This window comes from Salvia splendens, chromosome 4 (genome assembly GCF_004379255.2).
Source record: "Salvia splendens isolate huo1 chromosome 4, SspV2, whole genome shotgun sequence".
Lineage (NCBI taxonomy): Eukaryota > Viridiplantae > Streptophyta > Magnoliopsida > Lamiales > Lamiaceae > Salvia > Salvia splendens.
Genome location: NC_056035.1, coordinates 13,392,942 through 13,417,643, shown reverse-complemented (window position 1 = coordinate 13,417,643; position 24,702 = coordinate 13,392,942). Strand labels below are relative to the sequence as shown.

The 24,702-nt window shown below is 36.6% G+C and overlaps 2 protein-coding genes and 1 pseudogene across 2 annotated transcripts; 1 reads left to right on the top strand and 2 right to left on the bottom strand.

The window, feature by feature from the left end:
• Positions 1-464: 464 nt before the first annotated feature.
• On the top strand, positions 465-6,667 carry LOC121798684. Its single transcript, XM_042197808.1, has 8 exons — positions 465-990; positions 1,596-1,955; positions 2,038-2,297; positions 2,869-3,010; positions 3,141-3,512; positions 3,609-3,740; positions 3,948-4,076; positions 4,184-6,667. Exons 1-8 carry the CDS (start codon positions 802-804, stop codon positions 6,404-6,406), a joined length of 3,807 nt encoding a protein of 1,268 aa, XP_042053742.1. The 5' UTR covers positions 465-801; the 3' UTR covers positions 6,407-6,667.
• Positions 6,668-6,969: 302 nt separating this feature from the next.
• Positions 6,970-9,069, bottom strand: LOC121797659. The gene is made up of 3 exons (XM_042196301.1): positions 8,991-9,069; positions 7,710-8,456; positions 6,970-7,424 (listed from the first exon to the last, which is right to left on the bottom strand). The coding sequence occupies exons 2-3, from the start codon at positions 8,311-8,313 to the stop codon at positions 7,225-7,227; spliced, it is 804 nt and encodes a 267-aa protein (XP_042052235.1). The 5' UTR covers positions 8,314-8,456; positions 8,991-9,069; the 3' UTR covers positions 6,970-7,224.
• A 2,362-nt stretch (positions 9,070-11,431) lies between these two features.
• Positions 11,432-12,197, bottom strand: LOC121800685 (annotated as a pseudogene).
• Positions 12,198-24,702: the final 12,505 nt, after the last annotated feature.

The window sequence follows — 24,702 nt, the reverse complement described above, 5'->3', positions numbered from 1 at the left end:
GCCTAATTTACCATGATATAAATGACAACCCGATCACTTCCCATGGCATCATGTCATAAAAAATGAAATATCAAGGCACCATTTTCATTCCAAATTTGTATAACTAATTCCAAAATAATACCGCATCTCTCATAATTAGAATTAAGTGTTGATTGTTGTTATAATTAAATTTTCATATAAAGATAATTTGATAACCACAATTAAAGAATGCATGTATTTGAAGATTAGAGAAATTGGACATAGTAATAATAAAAAGTTTTATGAAGTTTATCATGGACATTTCCTTGTTTGGAAAGTATGGAGAAAGTGGCCCTAAACGAAATATAACAGTTTTTACTCTATTTCCGTTTTTAACCCGGTAATGTTTTATTTTCTGCTGTGTAGGTGGATCATCTGTCTCTACTCCATATATACACACACATATATATATATATATATATGTATCGTATTGTATGTATCACAGTGCCAAATCTCAACACCGAAACCCCTCACACCCCACGCACTCTCTCTAAATTCCCGATCTCTTCTAAAATAACAATCCTCCGCGGATTCTCAGTCTCATTTCATCTAGTACTGAATCACAGACACACGATTTTCGTTTTTGTCGAGTTTGTTTAGATTTATTGTTTCGATCATTATGTTTTATTGATCTGGAATTCATTTATTCCCGATCTAAGAATTGCGTGTTTCTGAGTTTTGTTACGCGAAATCGATTGTGTGCATGCATCGGAGATTGGACGGGAGCTTTATGTCTCTGGAGAAGGGGATTAATTACCGGAGAAATTGATAAAATTAGTGAAAATGACAGGGATAGCGCCGAGAATGAATAACAATACTATCTCTGATAAAAACGATACTAATACTTGTTACAGGAATCCATCTACGGGGAATGTGACGGCACCCTTCCATTCATTGAATGGTTCGTCCGATTCTAGTAATGGATTCTGGTCCCAGCACCGTGGTGATTTGAGCTACAATCAGCTGCAGAAGGTATATATATGCGTGTGTCTGTGATGAACCTTTAATTTGATTAAGATTGTTTTACGCCAGAATTGAAGAATTGCTACTTACATGTTTAATTGGATGCTTACCGTCTACTTTGGATTTTCTGTGGCTAACTATTATAGACTCGAATAAGATTGCACTGAAGGTGCAAGTAATATCTATAAACAACCGTCCAAGATCCGTTTCAATTACCTCTAAGTACTTTGGGTATGTGATGTTCCATTTATAACTGTAACACTGTTATTTTACTAATATGGTGGGTTGGAAAATATAATTTGTGTGAATAGCATTTGTCTACCAGAAAAATTAAAGCAGCACCTGCACATGTTTACTTTTGTACTGATCATATAAGGAATGTGTTATTAATCAGACCATTGCATGCATAGTTTCGCTGATAGTGCCGTTCACCAATGAAAGTACAGTGTATTCTTTAATAGCGAACCTAGGATTGTATTACCATTTCTCATTGTCAGTGATCTGATTTCTCGTGGTGCACAATCGATATAATGATCGAGGTGATGGCAAGTTTTAATTTAGGTTGCAAGCTACACCAACTGGATTTTTTTCATAGATAGTTATTTGTGTTGCAGTTTTGGTTGGAGATGACACCACAAGCCCGGAGGAATCTTCTTAGGATAGATAAGCAGACACTCTTTGAGCATGCTCGTAAGAATATGTACTGTTCCAGGTGCAATGGTTTGTTGCTTGAAGGTTTTCTGCAGATTGTTATGTATGGGAAGTCTCTACAGCAGGATGCAGTAGGGGACCCTCACAATGTTAGAGCCACAGATAATCAAATTAATGGAGATTTGTGTATGGACGATGGGTGCCATGATGACACTCAAGATCCATCTGTCCATCCATGGGGTGGATTGACTGCTGCCAAGGATGGGACACTCACACTTTTGGACTGCTACATGAATTCAAAGTCTTTAAAGGGGCTTGAAAATGTAAATATCAGATTGATGCTACTGATTCTGTGATTATGATTTTTATATGGCACATTTAGTTTACATGCTTTATTTAAATAAGGTGTTTGGCAGCGCACAAGCAAGAGAAAGGGAACGTGAATTGCTCTATCCTGATGCATGTGGAGGGGGTGGACGGGGATGGATAAGCCAAGGAATTGCAGGATATGGTAGAGGGCATGGAACAAGAGAAACATGCGCTCTTCATACTGCCAGATTGTCTGTGGAGACATTGGTGGACTTCTGGTCTGCACTCGGAGAGGAGACTCGGCTATCTCTTTTGAGGATGAAAGAAGAGGATTTTATTGAAAGGCTTATGTATAGGTATACTATCTTGTTTGGCACTGATATCCACTTGGTTATCTTGAATCCCTCCACCTAAATTATAAATCAATGGGGGACTATAGGTCCAAAAAAGTATAAATATATTGATGATGTTGGCTAATGTCAGACTTAAGATTCTTATAAAAAAGTTGAAATATCTGTTGGCATATGTCTTGTGGTGTATGTGCGCTATCATTACTTGTATTGTATGAAAAGTCCCCTGATTAGAGTACCTGGATACTTGTTTCTAGAATGTATTTCTTAGCCAACTAAACCCATTGACTAGTCAGGGATGTATGATTACTCAGAGGCTCATTTGTTGGAATAGGTGCTTGTAATAGACTAAAGATAGAATATAGCCTAGTTATTAGAAGGGCGTAATGTAGTTGTTTGGCTCCAGTAGCAGTCATGCCTAAATGCTTTTCGAGCTATACAAATATAATATTCATAACAATATAGCCGATCTTAGAATAAACTTCATTCCTACCCTCAATCTGGGACTAGGCTGGACTTCTAATGCTCAACCCACCTATTCTGAATGCTTAACATATATGAATCTCTCCTTTTGCAGGTTTGACAGCAAAAGATTTTGCAGAGATTGCAGACGAAATGTCATACGTGAGTTTAAAGAACTGAAGGAACTGAAGCGCATGCGAAGAGAAACTAGATGCACAAGTTGGTTTTGTGTGGCAGACACAGCCTTCCAATATGAGGTCTGTAATTTGGGCGGTGTTGCTATTGAATTTCCCTCATTTTAGAAATCAGATCCTCAGCATAGTATTATTGCAATAAATCATTTCTGGATAGTTGATTCATTTTTTATTTCTCCGTCTCAACTATCAGGTTTCTCGTGATACAGTACATGTTGATTGGCATCAGACATTTTCTGATGCATTTGGTACATATCATCACTTTGAATGGGCTATTGGAACAGCAGAAGGGAAATCCGATATATTGGAGTTTGCAAATGTTGGTTTGAAGTGGAAGGTGCAAGCACATGGTCTAGATCTAAGTGGCTTAAATGCATGCTATATAACTCTACGGGCTTGGAAAATGGATGGGCGCTGCAATGAACTCTATGTGAAAGCTCATGCTTTGCGAGGTCAACAATGTGTACATTGCAGGCTTGTAGTTGGTGACGGATTTGTAACTATTACTAGAGGGGAAGGTATCACAAGGTTCTTTGAACATGCAGAGGAGGCTGAGGAAGAAGAGGTAGTCAACTAGCAGTTTGAGTTCTGATTTCCATAATAATCCTTCCCCACATATTTGTTCTTCTGATCTTCTCATGCCATTTCCATCTGCTTTCAGGATGACGATTTTGTGGACAAGGATGGGAATGAACTTGATGGTGAATGTTCTCGTCCCCAGAAACATGCGAAGAGCCCTGAGCTTGCTCGGGAATTTCTTCTAGATGCTGCAACTGTCATTTTTAAGGAGCAGGCATGTTACTTTCACTTTCCCCACTTTACGTTTACATCTACTTGAAGTTACCTAATTTGTTTCAGTAAATAGGTTTGATTATTGTGCCAAAGAAGTATTCGTGAAAGGATTTTCTTTTCTTCAATGAGGCAATGTGTTTATCTATGTATGCTTAGATTTGTTCATATTTGGTTGCTAAATGTTAATGCAGCAGTGATATTTGCACAGGTTGAGAAAGCTTTCAGAGAAGGAACAGCACGACAAAATGCGCATAGCATCTTTGTGTATCTTGCTCTTAAGTTGGTAGAAGAACGTGTACATGTTGCCTGCAAGGAAATCATTACATTAGAAAAACAGGTGCTTAACATATGATATTGTTAGTTCTGGCTCAGTTGTTAGCCTCCTCACGTTCTTGCTCAAAATAGGATTGACCTGTGATTTCCACCATAATTGTGATTATATAGATGAAGCTTCTTGAAGAAGAAGAAAAGGAAAAGCGTGAAGAGGAAGAACGCAAAAGCGTGAAGGAGTACAGGAGGGCAAAAGAAAGGGAAAAGAAGCTTCGAAGGAAGGAAAGATTGAGAGAGAAAGAAAATCGTGAAAAGAAATGTACTGAATCACATTTAAATTCTGTGGTTGATGTTGTTTCAAAGGATGAGCCTACGACGCCCATTGATGAGGGGGTAAGTATTGCTAGCGGTAGAGACTCCAGAGAGTCTCTCAGTGGAAGATGTGAAGATAATCCTTCCAGTCCGTTGTCTCCTGATATTCAAGATGACCAACTTTTGACAGGGTACACTTATTCAAATATGGATAATTCTACCGAAGATAAACTGGATGAGGAATTCGGCAACACAAGAGACTGGAACTCCTCATATCCATGCGATCACTTCAAGTATTCTCGCAGGAAGCTGAAGTTCTGCAAAAATTCAGATAGGGATTTGAACTCAAAATTGTCTGACAGGAGAAAGGATGCAACATTATTGGAGAATGGGGTTGTCAATAGCAAATATGAATCCAGCTATCATGCAGATGGTTTTGAACTGACAAAGAACTTCAATGCCTTTAATAAGCAATTTAGAACCAATGGTGCAAAGTCTAATGTTAGAAATGGCAGCAAGTTCAGTGAAAAGTTCAAGTGGAGCAATAGTAGAACATGTGATAAATTTGCACCCTATTCTTGCCGCTGTGATCACCATCATGAGTTCAGATCAAGGCCAGAGTCGCATATTGTAAGGGTAGTGAAGGATCCTAAATATGTTAATAAGTCCGAGTCTCCAGCTTATGTCTCGAAACCATATTATCGTAGCAAAAGGTATACTCAAGCGCAGTGTGCACGTGAGATTACTGGGCAACCTAAAGGCAAGATTGCTGGCAACCCTCTTACCATGAAGAAAGTTTGGGAACCATTAGAATCACAGAAGAAGTGTGTCCGAAGCAACTCAGATTCTGGTGTTACGTTGAAATGCACCTCCAAAGTCGAAGTCTCTGAATCCGAACAGCTCCTCGATTGTTGTTCCTCTTGTTCCGGTGAAGTGGCTGATAATTCAGTTCAAACAGATCACAAGGATAATGATCCTACAGATTTACCAAGGTCTAGAGCTAAGAGCTGTGTAGAGATAAACAATGACTTCCAGACATATGAAAATTCCCATCACTACTCAAAGGAAGGTGCAGCAGAGGATGGTGAGTTATGCTCTACAAAAAGATCTACACTTGGAAAAGTAGGTTCATCCGTGAGCACCTCTTCCAACTCTGGTAACTGCTCATCCTGCCTCAGTGAGGGTGACAGCAACGCATATTCAAATCACCAAAACCTAGGATCAACATCCACATCTGATTCAGAAGAGTCTAGTCAGAATTCAGAGGGAAGAGAAACATCCCACAACATTGGGGTTGGGATAACTGCATCTCTTAGTGTTGTGGAAGACCAATGTAAATTAACTGAGCTGGATGCTACAAGTGAGGGGCCGGCTTCTGAAGGAACAAAACCGAGCAGTTTTCTTAAGAAATCTGCTCCATGTTTTGAGAGTGGGAGAGAAAATCTCACTACAAGCGCTCAACCTCAGAGTGTGCTCCCTCAGATGCATAATCAAAGCATAAACTACCCCGTTTTTCAGTCTCCAATAGCTAGTTACTACCATCAGACTCCAGTTTGGCCAGTTGGTCATACAAATGGGTTGATATCCTATCCTCCCACCAACCACTATTTATTTGCCAATGGTTTTGGATATGGTTTGAATGGGAATGCACGGTTGATGCAGTATGGGACCTTGCAGCCTCTGCCACCCTCATTACATAATCGTGCTCATTTTCCTATTTTTCAGCAGGTTATTGGCGTTGATGCAAAGGAGACTGCTAAGGTTGCTCAGTTAACTTCACTAAAAGCAGTACAGCATACCACACAGAAGATGGATCCAACTAATCAACCTCCTGCAGTAGTTGATCCCAAAGAGAGGGGGAAGCTTGAAAAAATGGCAATGGGAAATGATGGCTTCTCTCTTTTCCATTTTGGTGGCCCTGTAGCTCTGTCAACAGGATTTCAAACTGATCAAGCTACTGTGGAAGAAGGAATCATGGGAAACACTCACCTTTACGATGGCGATATGTTGTGCAGTAAGAAGGATTCCGTTGAGGAATATAACTTGTTTGCTGCAAACAATGGTATAAAGGTTTCGATCTTTTGAGATAATTTCATAGCAAGGCCATTTAAGTTTTTTTTATATACTTATGCCTATTCTGAATCCTGGAAAGCTTTGAGGAGTTGAAAACCTCTTCATTTCTTTTTTGTAGCTGAGTGATGAGCGATGCAAGCTCGAGAACTGTAAAATTTCTTGGTCCGAGAAAATTTTGTCTTCTATTTTCAGTGATTGTTGGATTTTTCTGTTTGTTATTCTCCGGTATCCAGATTTCATTTTGAGTGTATAAGATCAACTTCGTTTTCTTTATTTTAGCGGCATTCATGGCTGTGTTTCCCGTTGCATCATACATGCAAGATTTTGGATGTGGTTGTGTTTTTGGGGTGTGAATTAGGGGGGGAGGATCCCCTAATAACACAGTGCAAGATTTTGGATGTGGTTGTGTTTTTGGGGTGTGAATTAGGGGGGGAGGATCCCCTAATAACACAGCACCTCGTGCTGTGTTTTCCCCACAGTAGGGGATCCCCCCCCCCGTGAATTGAGATGCCCTCTGATTTCTGCGTGCGTGTTAACGATTTCAAAAGTTATAGAGGAAAATTAATGGTCTCCAATTGTGAAGAAAATGAAAAAATTTCACCTTACACTTGAGTTATCCAAGTCCATAAATTTGAGAGAAGCTAACTACTTTTTCTAGCATTAGTCCCATTAGGCTTGCACTGTGACTGAAAACCCATAAATCTTGTAATGGCACATTTAAACAAAATCAGTGAGCTGAATTGGATAACACCATTTGCGATATTGAAGACGAAATGGATTACACTTAACACATCTTCAACTGCAAGAAATGTATTGATCCTTTTGTCATCCTACTCCTGATTGAATCTCATAACAGCAAGGTAGATGCCAGGTTCGTCCACGAACTCCAGCAGTTGGAAAGAATGGTTAGCCATAGTGCTCTGCAGAGTCATTTTCTCTGGCAAATTGGAAACCACTACACCTGGATATTGTTGTTTCTGCTCTTCAACAGCATCCCTTCCATGGGGATGACTGATCACTACTGTTGCTCCTGAGAATCCAAAAATGAATGTCAGAATTATGTGAATCAAGAACCGTCACCACACTGATGCATCATAATACAGACATACAATGTATCAAACGTGATGAAAAAGACAAGTGGTAACTATGGAGGCTAGTGTGAACTATTAAGGAGTTGATAAGGAGTAATCACACAACTAACCTAGCACTAGTATTTCACAAGAAATGCAGTAGGCATTAACAAAAAATGAAAGCATAACAATCCAGGAACAATGTAATAGGCAAGTATCCAATCAACAAGTTATTCCCATTTTACCTGGCAAGCAGCGCTTAGCGAGAGCTGCAAGAACCTGATCGAGTTCAGAGGACAAAGCAGGGAGGAAATACAGATATACTACATCAAAAGCCGTCCATTTCTCAGGCACATCTATTAATTCCCCTTGCCAACATTTGACTTTATCATATCTTTCTTTGATGAGTGCTAGAATTAAAAGAGAGTCATGGACAACGAGTAACTGCTCACAAGGGGAAGAACAAACGATCCTATCTACAAATGCTTCAGAACCAACAGAAACAAGAACCTTTGATGTTTCTTTGATGTTTCCTGCAGAAATGATGCGATCAATTTTCTGCATATGCTCTCCATCAGTATCTGTATCATCAAATTCAAGAAATGACCAATCCTTCTCCAAAAATTCCTCAAACTCAACTTCGGACACTGCCTCTTGATTTGCAGCAATAATGGGAAACCGACGTGTGCATGTCCGATTGGGTGGGAATTTGACCAAATGAGAAGGGCACACATGTATATTAGGAATAAGACTAAAACTAAACAGAGGCAGGGAATTAAAACATGGTTGTGACACAAGTGAAGGCGGTCTAACTGGGACGAAAGAGGAAATTGAATGTAAGATATTCATAACAAAAACTCTGCGTGGATAAGCTATTCGCGTCTCAGCCTCCGGGTAGCTATACAAGCATGCACTTCCAGCATTAAGTGTCTTTCCAAGTGAAGATACTTAAAATTTAGCAACAAGAACAAAATGGAACTCAGCCTTTCTCCCTGCCCATTGAAACACTAGAAATTAAAGACAAGCAAAGTGATGGCAGGGCACAAGAAATAATCTTTACATTGGTACAGAATAGGAACAACGAGCAGGATATAAAACTCAAGACTAATAATCTAACGTGGGCCTACTTCAATCACACTGATTACATCATTGGAAAAACTATCAATCAAACCATCATTGGAGATGAATATCTAAATTCGACGCATTAGTATCAATAGCTACGATAATTCTTTCCCAACATTCTTCAGTTACTGATGAAGAAATGTATGATTATTAAGTCAATTAAACTGAAGAGGGCAAGGAAGAAGGAACTAAATTTAGCAAATGTTAAACAGAAAAAAATTCATTTGTGAAAAACATCTATAAAACGAAAATCCCAAGTTTATAACGAAAGAATGGTTATGTCAAACTAGGCATAAAATAATCAACGATTCACATGTTTTACTTACAGAGACTATAGCTCATAATATAAAATCAAACATCTATTGAACCGATGGAAAAGATGGGAGCAAAACAATAGAGCATACCTCTGAAACTGAGAATACGGGATGCGAGGTTTTACAGATAAAGAAGAAGCACGAAAGCAATGAATTAATAAGGTAGATATCACTTCACCCCTCTGTCTTTACTTTATTAACATTTTGGCCCTTAAACTCAACGCTTTTGCCTCTTCTGTCCAATTTTTTTGTTAGGTGGTAAATGTGAATGTGAAGTATGCAGTATGCTTGTAGTCTAGTAAAATATGGTAAATTAAACTATTAAAGTGCAAGCCATATCTTCAATTATGATTGATTGATAAGTTTACAGAAATTGCTAATAATTCCAAATTATGTTTATTCTTTATATGTTTCTTAGTTTAAAGATGGTTTAAACGGATGAAAAACTCTCTTTTATGATCTATAGACAGAATTTAAAGAGTCAAGAAGACACAAGTTGAGAAAAGGAAAGGAAAGGAAAGAATAAAAAGAAAAAAAAATGAATGGGTTTTGTTTGAGCCGTTTGAAAAACGCTCTACGTTTTGGACAGCTGAACACAAAATGTGTTGATGGAAGTCGAACTTAACATATCAAACTGCACTTTACACATTATGTATTTTACATGAATACAAAATGTGAAAATGTGTTGATGTGATGGAAGACAGAAATTATTAGTATAGTTTTACCATAATTATTTTTAGGCCTTAATTTATTTTGGATAGATAAATGAATTTAAATTTAAAGATCGCGCGACTTGAGCCTAAAAATTTTGGCATAAGACATTAACTTGAATTTTGGCATTAAGACATTAACTTCTCCATAGCTTCTCACAATAGAATGCCAGTAGCTTCTGGCAGCCAACTACGCCAAATTATAATTTAGTTTTAGGCCCTTAATTATAAATTCATTACTGTAATAGTACTATTTTCTTTCCAATTATATACTCCGTAGTAACGTTTACTTTGACTTAAAACATATTTAAAAATATAGAAAGTTGTTTCGAAGATAACTATATTATCCCTTCAGATTTAGCATTATACACATTATCATGAGATGTAACAATAAAATAATTTACCATTCGTGTATTCCACTATTTAGCGCCTTAATTATACCTAGGGGTGGGTAGGTACGGTATACCTTACAAAAACCACCATACCGTATACCTTACCGTAAATTTGGTATGCGAAAAAATCATACCTTTATCTTATCAAAATTTTGGGTATACCAAATTCGGTATACCTTATTTTCAGTATGGAGAATTTTCATACCGATATCGTACCTCATTTTCAGTATGCCGTACCAAAATTCGGTATACCATACTTTTGCGATATACCTTACTTTCAATATCAATGAAAATTAAATATTTGAGTTTTTAGAATACTATTTATATTTTATAGTAATTTAAATAATATACGGGGTATTAAATACTAGTATATTTTATTCATATTATATTATATTTCACAATAAATTTTATAATTTAAAAATATATAAAATACTTTCCATATTATTATATTCATATTTTACAGTATATACCTTAAATTACGGTATATACCGAATTTCGGTATGCCGCGGTATATAAAAATTCATACCTTTACCTTACCGAAATATTTCAGTAAGGTATCATACCGTACCGAAAATCACTGTATACCTAAAATTCGGTATTTTCTTTATTTTTTCGGTACAATAAGGCCGGTATTTTGGTATTTCGGTATTTTCCCCCAGCCCTAATTATACCATTATAAATTTCATTTCTTACCTTATACACCCTCCAGGCCCGGCCCTGGGGGGGGTCGAGCAGTGCCCCCGCCCCGGGCCCCCAAAACGTTGGGGCCTCCAAAATCCAAATACATACATGAGTATATACATGCTACTGGGCAACTTTTAAGGTAATAATATAAATTGTATGCTATAAATATTGTCTTGGATGTATTGAAGTGTTTTATTACTACTGTTGTTATTGTTACTATTAGTTTATAGTATTATTATGAGGCCCCTCTTTTAGTTTCGCCCCGGGCCAATAAAAACTCAGGACCGGGCCTGACACCCTCCGTCCCCGATTAATTGTTACTCTTTTTCATTTCGATTCATCCCTCAATAATCGTCACACTTTACTTTTATCATAAATGGTAAGTAGGTCTCACATTCCACTAACTCACTGCACTCACATTTTATTATAAAACTAATATAAAAAAGTGGGTCACACATTCCACTAATTTTTTCAATCAACTTTTCTTTACATTTCTTAAAACGCATACCAGGTCAAAGAGTGACAATTAATCGGAGACAGAGAGAGTATTCTTTAATTTCATCTTATTGTTTCTGATAATATCCAACTACAATCAATAATTTTTTTAACTTCAACTTCTAATTTTAAATGACACTCTAATTAGGAAGAAATTTCATTTTAATTAAGTAAAATTACACGCCACAGAGTAGTGTAATTTATTTATAACAACAAACAAAGCAACACCAGCACAAACGTAGACTAGATTCTACAATGGTGCGACCGGAATATAAACATCGACACGATCAGATTCCAGCGCAAAGTAGTTCCGGAAACAGGCCTCGAAACGGCCCATCTCCGCGGACGGCAGCGAAACCAACGCGTCGGAAACACCCAACAGATATCCTTACGGTGGCTGACGATTCCCCCACGGGAAAACCACCTCTTCAAATCCCAACCTCAACCAAGAACTCACCATATACTCTCCACACGGAAGCCCCTTATTGATTTCCAGCCAATCAATGGCCGATCTAGCGTAGTCGTCCGTCACTCTAGCGGGCCCCTCCGCCACCATCTTCACCAGAACTCCACCCTCTCGATGTCTTCACACACGCGTACGCCACCAGCAGCGCGTTGCCGCAGCTGCAGCCTGGGCCGGAGGTCGATCACGTTCAGCCGAGTGGAAACCCTCTCCTTGTCGTCCTCCTGTTTCGACAAGGCCTTGCACTTCCAGACAAGCGCCGCCACCACGGTCAAGCTGCTGATTCGGCCATTTCCTTTAACATCTTGACGTGGCTAGGGCTTAATTGGAACACTCTGTACTCCAGTTCCTCTCTCTTGCAGTCGAAAACCGGGGGGCCCGAGAGGGGGGCGAGGTCAGGCTTGAAGAACTCGGGATGGTCGAACGCTGGTCTTGGTGGAGACCTGGCGGACATGAGGCGGCGGTCGAAACATGGGACCACCGCCAATGGCTGGTCGTCGAAAGCCTGAGAAGCTAGGTTTTGGTTGAAACCCTTGGCGCTCATCCGGTCCATTTTAAAGACGTCACCTAATTCGGGAGTTGAACCATAGACGTCACCTAGGATTTAAATGAGATTTGTACAGCTGCTGATAGGATGATGTAAGAAAATGGATCGGGAGGAGCATATATGGAGTGGTAGTACTATTTTTAAAAAACAAATCTTAGGTTATATCTGATGTAGACAGATCATTAAATACTGTATAAAGTTCATCACACATATGTGAAAGATTAATGGGCTAGATTAGATTAATAGGAAATAATTCTATTGGGCTTGGTCCAATGTTACAATTATTATACTATATATATGTTCTATTGTAGAGAACATAATACAGAAAACCTAATTCTCTAAGAGAGAAAAGCGGCGCTACGTTCATAAGAGATTTCCTAGCTTTCTCTATAGAACGATTGTACCGAGGAATTGTTCCTGCATCGGATCAGAATACACGTGGACCTCGATAGTAGTGGATTCAACTTGCAGGACACAATCGTAGAAGAAAACAACACAACAAGTAAGATTTAGTTCCGTTGTGTATTACGTGCTTAACTTGCAATATGATTATGAATCTAGATCTATTATTCTTGTATGCAATTTCCGCTGCGCTCATTAGATGAATACAAGAATTCCTGACAGTGGTATCAGAGCTAAGGGCTCGATTCATAATTATTTTGTTTACAAATTATTTGTGGATTAACCGTGGTAATGTAATTGGATTGTATAGTCACATGAGAAATTAGATTTCAAGTTGGAAAATTGAAATTAGATTTCAATCAAAATTTACGTAATGTAATTGGATTTCGATTTACGTAATGCAATTGGATTTCAATCAAAATCAAAATTTACATAATGTAATCAGATTTCCTTTTAAAATAATAAGGCTGCTCGAAGGGTTTGATTGGATGGTTCAAGACATAGCCTCGAGAATTTACATGTATTGAATATTGGTTTACTACCATGTTCGTGAACCATATTTTAACAGATCAATTAAATATTGATTTGATTCATTCAAGATTTGATTCACGGTTGATTTGATTCACCGTTAATTCGATTAATATATTTTAAATAATGATATTGTGTATCTAATATTGATTTTGAATTAATCATGTACAATTATTATAATATAGATTATTATTTAAATTCATTAATTCGATTACTGAATACTAATAATAATAAATAGATTATTAATATTAATTTGGAATTAATATTAAATATGTGATCGTGATAATTTAAAATCAATAATATTAATCAAGCCAATAAATTATTACTTACTATTATTATTTTGAATAATAATAGTAAATGTGTTTTTAATATTGATTTAGAATTAATATTAAATATCTGTTTATATTAGTTTAGAATTGATATAGATTAGACGATAAATTTATTAATTGGATTAATGGATTAATGAGCTATAATTTGTTAATATTATAATTTTGGAATAATAAATAATATATGTGCTTGATGATGATTTGGAATTATTACTTGATTTACAAATATATTAATTTAGAATTAATATAGATTGGATAAATTTCGTTAATTAGATTAACAAATTGGGACATAATTATCATCTGGAAATGATAATATATACTCCACAGCACAATATTAATTTGGAATTAGTATTAAATATGAATAATTATATTAATTTAGAATTAATATAATTAAATCCACATTTAATTAGTGAATAAAATTTGATTTTATTTGTTGAGCATTATTTGATATCCTATGTGATAAGCATGCTATTTGATTTATGCTTATTTATTTAACTATAGTAGTTAGAGACCGTGTTATATTATGTCTGGGTAGGCGGCGCCCAGTATGTGTAGTCCGTGTTATACTATGTCTGGGTAGGCGGCGCCCAGTATTTGTAGTCCGTGTTATACTATGTCTGGGTAGGCGGCGCCCAGTAATTGTTTGAAATTTAATATTGGATATTATATTCACAAAATTAGTATCACAAAATTATTCCCCACAAAATATAAGTCTTGTTTTGAAACAAACGCGTCGTCCATCACAATTGTTTGATGCTCCTAGCCTTTTCGACCACGAGTTTTACGCCCTCGCGTTTACTCTAAATCTACAAGGTTTAGGCTCATTCATAGATGCATGGTTGGCATCGTATGATGGGGTTGACTTGCTTAAATTATTTTGAGTAGCCCTCGTAACCAGAATAATTTATGGACGTATATTAATTAGATTAATAAACCAAGAATTGTAAAATTGTTGTTACAATTGGCTTGGAGGCCTACCTGGTGATATTATTGTAGTCATCAGCCCTCGCAGAGGCTGCAATAATATAGACTTGGATCTTGGACCACTAAAATTTATATTAGATATAAATTCGTATTTTATGTTTGGGGGACATAATATATGTTAAAATTAGTGGGAGCTAATCGATACAATAAACCCTTGTTTGATTAGTGATGCGATTGTGATCTTTGTATGCTTTTCTAATTTTCTTTTCGTTTTATTTTCTGTTCAGATAATATGTCAAACTTAGCTTATGAGTGTATGATGGAAACAAACAAATTGACTAGGTCAAATTTCACGGAGTGGCAGAGAGACTGCCCAAAACTCAAGGCACAAGGTGCAATGAGTGGGAGCTCAGCTATGTTTGTCATTGAGATAAATATGTCTATGAATAACTCACAATCCTGGGTATTGGATACCGCTTGTGGTTCACACATTTGTAATAATGTGCAAGGTTTAATTGACAGCAGGAAAGTGAGGCCTGGGGAAGTAGACCTACGTGTTGGAAATGGAGCAAAAGTTGCTGCCGAACGCGTGGGAACTTATAGATTAGATCTTCCCTCAGGACATAGACTAGATTTACATAATTGTTATTTCGTTCCAGTTATTTCAAAGAATATTATTTCCATTCCGATGTTGGACATCGAAGGTTTTTCCTTCCATTTTGCAAACAGCAGGTGCTCGTTTTCTAATAATGGATTGTTTTATGGAAATGTCTCTTTAGAGAATGGATTATATATGCTTGAATGCAAACGGGATATTCTCAATGTGCAAAATAAAAGACTTAAGCTATGTAATACGGATAATGCTACTTATCTTTGGTATTGTAGACTTGGTCATATCAATGAGAAAAGGATAGCGAGATTGAGAAAGTTAGACTATCTAAATTCATTTGATTTTGAATCATATGTTGCTTGTGAATTCTGTCTCAAAGGAAAGATGACTAATAAGCCACTTTCTGGGAAAGGGGTGCGTGCTAATGATGTGCTAGAGTTGATCCACACAGATGTGTGCGGACCGTTTCCAACTCAAGCAAAAGGTGGTAATTCGTACTTCATTACTTTCACTGATGATTTGACAAAGTATGGATATGTGTATCTTATGAAACACAAATATGAGGCCTTTGAGAAATTTATAGAGTTTAAGTGTGAAGTTGAGAAACAACTTGGGAAAAGTATAAAAACTCTTCGATCAGATCGAGGAGGGGAATACTTGAGCCGAGAATTTCTTGATTACTTGAAATCGCATGGAATTCAGTCGGACTGGACACCTCCTGGTACACCACAAATGAATGGAGTATCTGAAAGGAGAAACCGAACATTATTAGATATGGTTCGATCCATGATGAGTTTAGCTAGTCTTCCTTTATTTCTCTGGGGTCATGCTTTATTGACTGCTATTTACATTCTGAATAGAGTTCCATCTAAATCAGTTGAGAAAACACCATATGAGTTATGGTATGGCAAAAAGCCTTGTCTTAACTATATGCGGACCTGGGGTTGTCCAGCTTTTGTTAAGAAACAAATGACTGATAAGTTGAAATCTAAAAGTGAGAAGTGTTACTTTGTGGGATATCCTAAACAAACTAGGGGATACGATTTCTACTGTCCTGAAAATCACAAGGTGATAACATCAAGGAATGTGACGTTCCTTGAAGACAGTTATGTCTGCAAGGAACAAGGTCAAAATATAGTAGATCTTGAAGAAATTCAAGAACCACAAGTTAACAATGAGGATGATGTATTGTCAAATGGTTTGAACAATAACTCAGTGGGAGTTTTTGATGATCTATTGGGAGGGGAAAATACTATTAGAGGAGACCTTAGAGGGACTCTCGAAGAACCTCCTCAAGACAATGAGATGCATCAAATACAAGATGATACAATAGTTGCATCACCTCTACCTCAAGAAGATCATAGTGATATTCCTGGGACTACTCACAATCAGAATGAACAGCCCGAGCCAGAAGAAAACCAACTCAATAGGCCTAGAAGGATTCGTCGTGCACCTGAGAGATTGAATCAAATGGTTGAGAACCAAGATGATGAAGTTGATTTAGATAACGATGAGCCGAAGACCTATACCGAGGCGGTGTCAGACACCGACCGATAGAAGTGGCTTGAAGCCTTGATATCTGAAATGGACTCGATGTACTTCAACTTAGTCTGGGAACTAGTTGACTTGCCAGATGGGGTTTACCCCATAGGCTGCAAATGGATCTTCAAAAAGAAGAGAGATGCAGATGGCAAAGTACAAACCTACAAGGCTAGGTTAGTGGCAAAGGGTTATAGTCAGCGTGAAGGCATTGACTATGATGAAACCTTTTCGCCAGTTGCTAAGATCAAGTCCATTAGGATATTACTTGCAATTGCTGCATACTACAATTTCGACATTTGGCAAATGGATGTCAAAACCGCATTTCTCAATGGAGAATTAGAAGGCGATGTCTATATGACACAGTCAGAAGGTTTTGTATCGAAAGAAAGGCCGAATGCAGTGTGCAAGCTAAAGAAGTCCATCTATGGACTTAAGCAAGCTTCGAGGAGTTGGAATATTTGTTTTGATAGAACAATCAAATCGTTTGATTTTGTCAGAAGCAAAGAGGACCCATGTGTTTATAGTAAACGCGAGAATGGAAACGTTGTCTTCCTCATCATATATGTTGATGACATCTTGATTATGGGAAGCGATCGTTCCATGATGCAATCCGTGAAAGAATGGTTGTTTAGTTCCTTTATGATGAAGGATCTGGGTGATGCTTCCTACATCCTTGGAATCAAGATCTATCGAGATAGACCGAATAGGATGTTAGGATTATCACAATCCACTTACATAGACAAGTTGCTAAGGCGCTTCTCAATTGAGAATTCTAAGAAAGGTTTTCTTCCTATGGGACATGGCATTGTATTGTCAAAGAAGGATTGTCCTTCTAATGACAAAGAAAGAGACAACATGAAAATGATCCCGTATGCTTCGGCTATAGGATCTATTATGTATGCCATGATTTCTACTAGGCCAGATGTGGCCTAAGCGCTTAGCATGACAGGCAGATTTCAGCAAAATCCCGGTGAGGAACATTGGAAAATTTTTAAGACTATTCTTAAGTACCTTAGAAGGACTAAAGAATATTTCTTAGTCTATGGTGGACAACCAGAGTTATCAGTTACTGGGTACACTGATGCTAGTTTTCAAACAGACCATGACGACTATAAGTCTCAGTCTGGATATGTTTTTTGTCCTCAATGGTGGAGCAGTGAGTTGGAATAGTTCCAAACAAGGTACAACTGCCGATTCCACCACCGAAGCCGAGTATATTGCTGCATCTGAAACTGCCAAAGAAGCTGTTGCTTTGTTAGAGTTCGTTAAAGAACTGGGTGTCATTCTGAGTGCCAATAGTGCAATACCTTTGTATTGTGACAACATTGGTGCTGTTGCGCAAGCAAAAGAACCCAGAGCTACGAACAGGAACAAGCATGTTCCCAGAAGATATCATCTGATCAGAGAAATAATTGAAAGAGACGACATAAAATTAGAAAGAGTACCCACTGATGATAATTTGGCTGATCCTTTCACCAAACCGTTATGTATAGCAAAACACAACAAGCACTTTGAGAGCTTAGGTGTTAAGCATCTTGGTAGATGGCTTTGAATCAGTGGGAGTTATAGTTTTATATGTCTTAGAAACATTTTGTGTTGAGACAATATTACTTGATCACATTATATGAAAATTTCTTTTCTATGGGTTTTGTGCACTTATTAGAATAATTGTTTTAAATGTTTGATTTTATTCTAAATATTTGTTCCCTTGAATTATGACTGTCGTTAATGGTGTGAGACATTAATGATATAGTATAATTCTAAAATAGCCCTAACCAATGATCATCAAGAATGGGATATTGATGATATGTTATAGGTTAGCATGGGGTTTGCAACACATTCTTCGAGAATGTAGTTGCTCTCACAACTATGAGATATTAGATACTCGTGATGGACATATGGTATACTTTGGAGAGTATTGGTATACCTTACTATTAAACTGTTTTGTTGAGTGTCTACAGTTTATTAGTACATGAAGTATGTAATAGTCCTTGGATCTGAGGTCATTACACATTTTGTTTATTGAGTGGTGTGCTTTGACCTTGTACAACGCTTTGCCTCCCCTCGGAGGATTAAGACACGGACTTGTGTTGGGTACATCATAAGATAAATGGAAATGGTAGTTGAGCCAAGAATGAGATTCATTCCTCGATTAGAATTTCGAGAGAACACTCAAATTCTCTATATTACTTGACCATTAAGTCATTGGCCAATGCAAAGATATATTCAATTAAAGTAATTGAATATGATCGAATGGGTCATTTAATAAAGATGAGATAAAGTGATTGAGCTATTTGGATGACACATGACAAATCTTAGGCTCAATCGGGTGGTTCGTGAATGAAAGGATATTACTATAAACTTTGTGTAAAGGCTTGTTTACCGAATTCACGTAAACGTCATTCATATATCGAGCTACGCTGCCAACGCAGTCTAGGAGTTTTGTGCAGACTTCGATTAGATCGTCGTCGATAATGAGGGCCTAAAGGGTCACACTATATGTGTATTTTGATCTGCTCAAGGGTACAATGTTAGAGCTGTGTATTATATCTAATGCTAGTCCAAGTGGGAGATTGAAAGATTAATGGGCTAGATTAGATTAATAGGAAATAATTCTATTGGGCTTGGTCCAATGTTACAATTATTATACTATATATATGTTCTATTGTAGAGAACATAATACAGAAAACCTAATTCTCTAAGAGAGAAAAGCGGCGCTACGTTCATAAGAGATTTCCTAGCTTTCTCTATAGAACGATTGTACCGAGGAATTGTTCCTGCATCGGATCAGAATACACGTGGACCTCGATAGTAGTGGATTCAACTTGCAGGACACAATCGTAGAAGAAAACAACACAACAAGTAAGATTTAGTTCCGTTGTGTATTACGTGCTCAACTTGCAATATGATTATGAATCTAGATCTGTTATTCTTGTATGCAATTTCCGCTGCGCTCATTAGATGAATACAAGAATTCCTAACAATATGTGCACCGTACCGCTACCGCATTAATTTGTGATTTGTAAGCGCGACTGTTTTGATAGTAGTATATTTTATACTTTTAGAGACGCAAATTTAAGTATAATAAGAGTGTATATATATAATATACATATCAATTTTCGGAGTTGGCGTTGAAATGGGTACATCATACGCGCATGTAGATGTAGGCCACAATTTTAAAGACACGTATGGATTAATTATAATAAATAATAGAAGTCGGGGCGGGGCGGGGCGGGGGCCTGCCAATCTAATATATTCATGCCACTAGTAGCTATATATAAGAGCAACCACAATGGTTAGGCGCGGCTATATTATAATAAATAATAGAAGTCGGGGCGGGGCGTGGCCTGCCAATCTAATATATTCATGCCACTAGTAGCTATATATAAGAGCAACCACAATGGTTAGGCGCGGCTATAGCCGCGCCTCGCAGCTAGCTCGGGGCGGTCCATAGTGGCGGAGGTGTCCGCCCACGGGGGGACGACGAATTTGGGGCGGTGGGCGGCGGACACTGGCGGACACACGTTCAAGAGGGGAGTGGCTTAAGCCCTTCCCAAACTTTTCTTTTTAATATATATTTATTGTAAAAATTTTAAATTTTTATTTGAAAAGTATCTACAGCTCTCACCAAATTGATGTCTTCGAAATATAATAGTTGGAGATTTAGTGAAAAGGAGGGGCTGAAAATTAAATTTACAGAGAAAACTACCTACATTTCATCAATGGCCGCTCTATATAATTGGGAAGAAGGAGAAGATAAACTGTTAAACTTAAATCAATGTAATAATAATAGAGTTGAAAATGTCAATTGCCTACTTAATCATTAAATACGTGGCTGTGGCATGTTTTTAGATTTAAATAATTTTAAAAGTGCCACTAAATTTAAAGTTATCATCCATCCAGTAGTAACAATTGTAAAAATTGTATCCTAAACTGACACTACCGTTTTTTATTCAAATGGCTATTGATAACTGAAAAGGGTTTCTCAAAATAGTTAAATTTGTGTTGGATTAGTTTTATGTAAAATATCTGTATGCATTTTTATAATTATTATTATTATATATTTCTTTTGTTCTATAAAAATAGATAAACTTATCAATGACAAGAGTTTTGATATGCAATCAGTAAAATAAGGGAAATGAAAAAAAAGTAAGAGAGAGGAAAAAGACAGTAGAAATAGTATTAGTGGATTATGAAATCTACATTATTACAATCCATATTATTAGTCGTAGTAATATAAAAACTTTCATATTTATACTCTAATTTTGGCGATGGCCCAAAATAGTAAAACTAATTTTTTTAGGATGGATGAAGTGTTTTTTATATATACTCCCTCCGTTCGTGAAATATTGTCCACATCCTAGCGCGGATTTTAAGAAATGTGAAGAAAAGTGAATGAAAAAAGTTAATGGAATGTGGATCTCACATTTATATATTAGTTTTACGATAGAATATGAGTGTATGATTTAGTTGAAAGTGGACTCCATAAAAATAGAAAAAAAACACAAAGTGGGCAACAAAGACGGACCAAAATGAACAATATTTCACGAACTGAGGAAATATGTATATTTTGTTAACAATAAAATTTTAGTAAAGCCCCTACTAAAATTTATTTATGCGTCCGCCACTGGCGGCGGACGACGGATAGGCGACGGGGGGGCGAGGACGCGGCTGCTCCCCTGTGCGCCGCGGCTAGAGCCGCGCCTCCCATAGCGGGCGGCGATCGGCGCGGCTGTTGACATTTTGTTGATTTTTTAATTTTTTTTTATTTACCTCTATAAATACCACTCACCTCCGACGAGGAAGCTGACTCCGACACCGAGTAGACGGTGGCGGAGTTTTTAGTTGTATTTTAGTTTAATTATTCGTTGTATAATTTTACCCGTTTGCAATACAACGAATATTCGGCCCCGATTACCTCGTTTTCTAATTATTTACGCTGCGATGATTTTAATTATACCTGATTAAAACTAAAAATATTTTAAAATGAAAATTGATTATAAAATTTGGGGCTATTGAAAGTGTCCACCATAGTGGGCGGAAACAAAATTTTGGGGCTATGAACAAAAAAACTGGGACTATGGACAAAAACTGGAATGAGGCTATTGGGGTATCCGCCTTATCGTGGATACCCTAACCAATACTTTTCATTATTGAAGAGTCACTCTTTTAATAATAAAAACAAGACAAACTGACCAATTCTGAAAAAACTACACAAACGGATCATAATTTGTTGGTCTTGATTTGTGGCCGGGATAGAATAATGATTCAGGCAAAAAGTATCAAGCTTGACTGGTATTTTAATTTAATGTTGCAATTAAATTTAGAACACGGATCAAACTCATGCAACCAAGCTAATTTGAGCTGTGAATGGCGTAATTAATCTAAATACTGTAGCTGGGAAACGATGTAAATTGTAATGGTAATGCTTAGCAAATTATATTGGGCATAAATATATTACATATGTATATCCCACCAGCATGGGATGACTTTTTTCCAACCTGAATTAAATTAAGATGCACGAACAATTAAACATGTATGAATGTGTGTAATCATTATATAGCTAAATCTTATTGAGTCGTCACTTGATTATAGAGTTTATTTTAATTATAATGCATACTAGTACATTTAACAGTTCATGATCAGCATACTATATCGCATACTAATACATAATAATTTTCTTTAAAGCTCCTCCTCAATGTATCCAACTATATCTCATATTTCCAAAAACTTGGGCTTAATTAATGGTTGAGAAATTGTTAGCAAATCACTGTTCACTATTGACTTTAAACACGAATTTCCTTATACTTCATATGCTTAATGTTATGATCTACTCATTCATTGACAACCATTTATTGCTAAATTAATGTTATATTAGCACCGCTCTCTTTTATTTTCAATTTTATCCTTAGTTTATTTTTTTATTTTGTGTTTGACCTATCTATTGGAGTACTACTATAAAGCATTATCTAAAAGAACATTATTGCAATTGGGTGTGAAACGCAGGAACACAGAGACATGTGTATTCACATGACTCCATATGTTAGCGAAACATGACTATGTGACATGAACTTATATGTTCAACTAGGGCAGGTAATTCGGTCATCGGTTAGTCGGTTAACCGATGACCGAACCGAATAACACACTTCTCGGTTAACCGATAACCGACAAATTCGGTTATCGGTTCAGTTCGGTTCCAAAATTAAGGCGTCTACTCGGTTATCGGTTCGGGTCGGTTCCAATCGGTTCTAACCGATTTGAACCGAATTACTCCTTTAAAGCTATTATGATTATTCTTTTATTTATTATTAAAAAATATCATAACTTAGATTTCATTCTTTCAAACCAGAAACTGAGAAAAGAAATGGAGAAACTATTACAACAAGCATCTAACTAGATTTGCTGTTTTGGTCCTGCCTCAGCAGAATAAAAATAAAAAATCATCTGGAAAATGGTGACACAAAGAAGTTTTGATGAACGTAGAGTTAAGCAGAAAGGTTTTTCCTTTTACTCATTGTATAGCTTAACTATTTTTGTTGCTAATGTTGATTTACCAGCGGAAATGGGAAAAAGTAGTCGGTGCATTTCTGGACTCTGGTGTTTACAATCAGCACAATTTACCAACGGATCTTATCCGCCAGTAACTGCGGGCACGTATCATCTGCTAATTCCTTTTTTATGGAGTAATTTTGTTTGTTTTTATGTTTCTGGTCGACAAATATCACCTTTTTTGAATTTCGGTTCCAGTTCGGTTAACCGGGACCGAACCGACCTAGTTCGGTTAGGAACCGAACCGAACCGAGGCAAATTCGGTTTCGGTTCGGTGCTTCAATTTCGGTTCCTTTTGATTTCGGTTAACCGGGTATTCGGTTCGGTTAGAACCGAACCGACCGAATACCCTGCGCTATGTTCAACGTAACAACAATGTGATGTCATATATGTATAATTAATTTTTGTAGTACTGAGTAATAAAACTAGTCGACTATATATATAAATATATATATGGTCATGATAATCTACAAACCCTCTATAATACAAACTATACAAACTTTAGGCGTTGACATTGTTGACGTTACCCCCAGTGACAGAATTTGTATTAGGCGTTGACATTGACATATGAATCCCATTTCTAATCGTTGATTACTTACAAGGAGTGTGTAGGATTAAAGTTTGTAGTTTGTATTATAGATAAGGGTTTGTATTTGATCACACCTCTATATATATATATATATATATTAGTTACCTAATTCATTATTTTATCAGATATTAAATTAACATTTGATCACACCTCTATATATATATATATATTAGTTACCTAATTCATTATTTTATCAGATATTAAATTAATAAGTGTGAGAATAGTAATTATCTAATACATTATTTGATCAGATATTAAATAGTAGTAAGTGTGAAAGGCAAGAAGTTGAATATTTGAGTGTAGTATATTGAATCGGCATCTTTTGGTATTGCATTGTTATTAAAATTTTTATTTTTCTAAATATATGGGAAGGAATTATTTTGTCACGTAGTTAGTCGTTTTTATTATTTTTTATTCAGTTTAGTGCAGATAATATTAAGTAAATAAACAAGAACGGTTATACAAATTCTTTCAAATTGGTTACTTGTAGATGTAAATTTAAAACTCAAAAACCCAAATAGATTTGGACAGTATATCGTAAATGATTGCTGCGTGGATTCAAAATCACTACTAGTTGATTTATGATATTGGTGTCGTAAAACACTGAATAACATAGAGATAAGTATTTTGGTGTGGTTAAAAATATATAAGCTAGATCTCAGTTATTATTCATTTTTTAATCTATTCGATTGATCTCCAGCAATGGGTACTTGTTATGCATTACTTTGATTTATTATAAGGTAAGGCTAAAGGTAAAGAACATGCTCCTAACATTCGGACGAATCATGATTGTATCAATTCTATATTCAACTCCATATGTTATTGGGGACGATGTGTCATTTTTTCACGCTAGAAGTACTAAATAGTACTCCTTCGTTCCCTTATATTAAGGCATTTTTAATTTTTTTGGTAAGTTCCCTCATAGTCGAGTCATTTCTGTATACGGTAACACTTTTTCTCACTCTTACTTTATTTTATCTACTTTATTCACTTTCTACTCCATTTTCTCTACTTTGTCGTTTCTCTTACTTTTTTTTTATC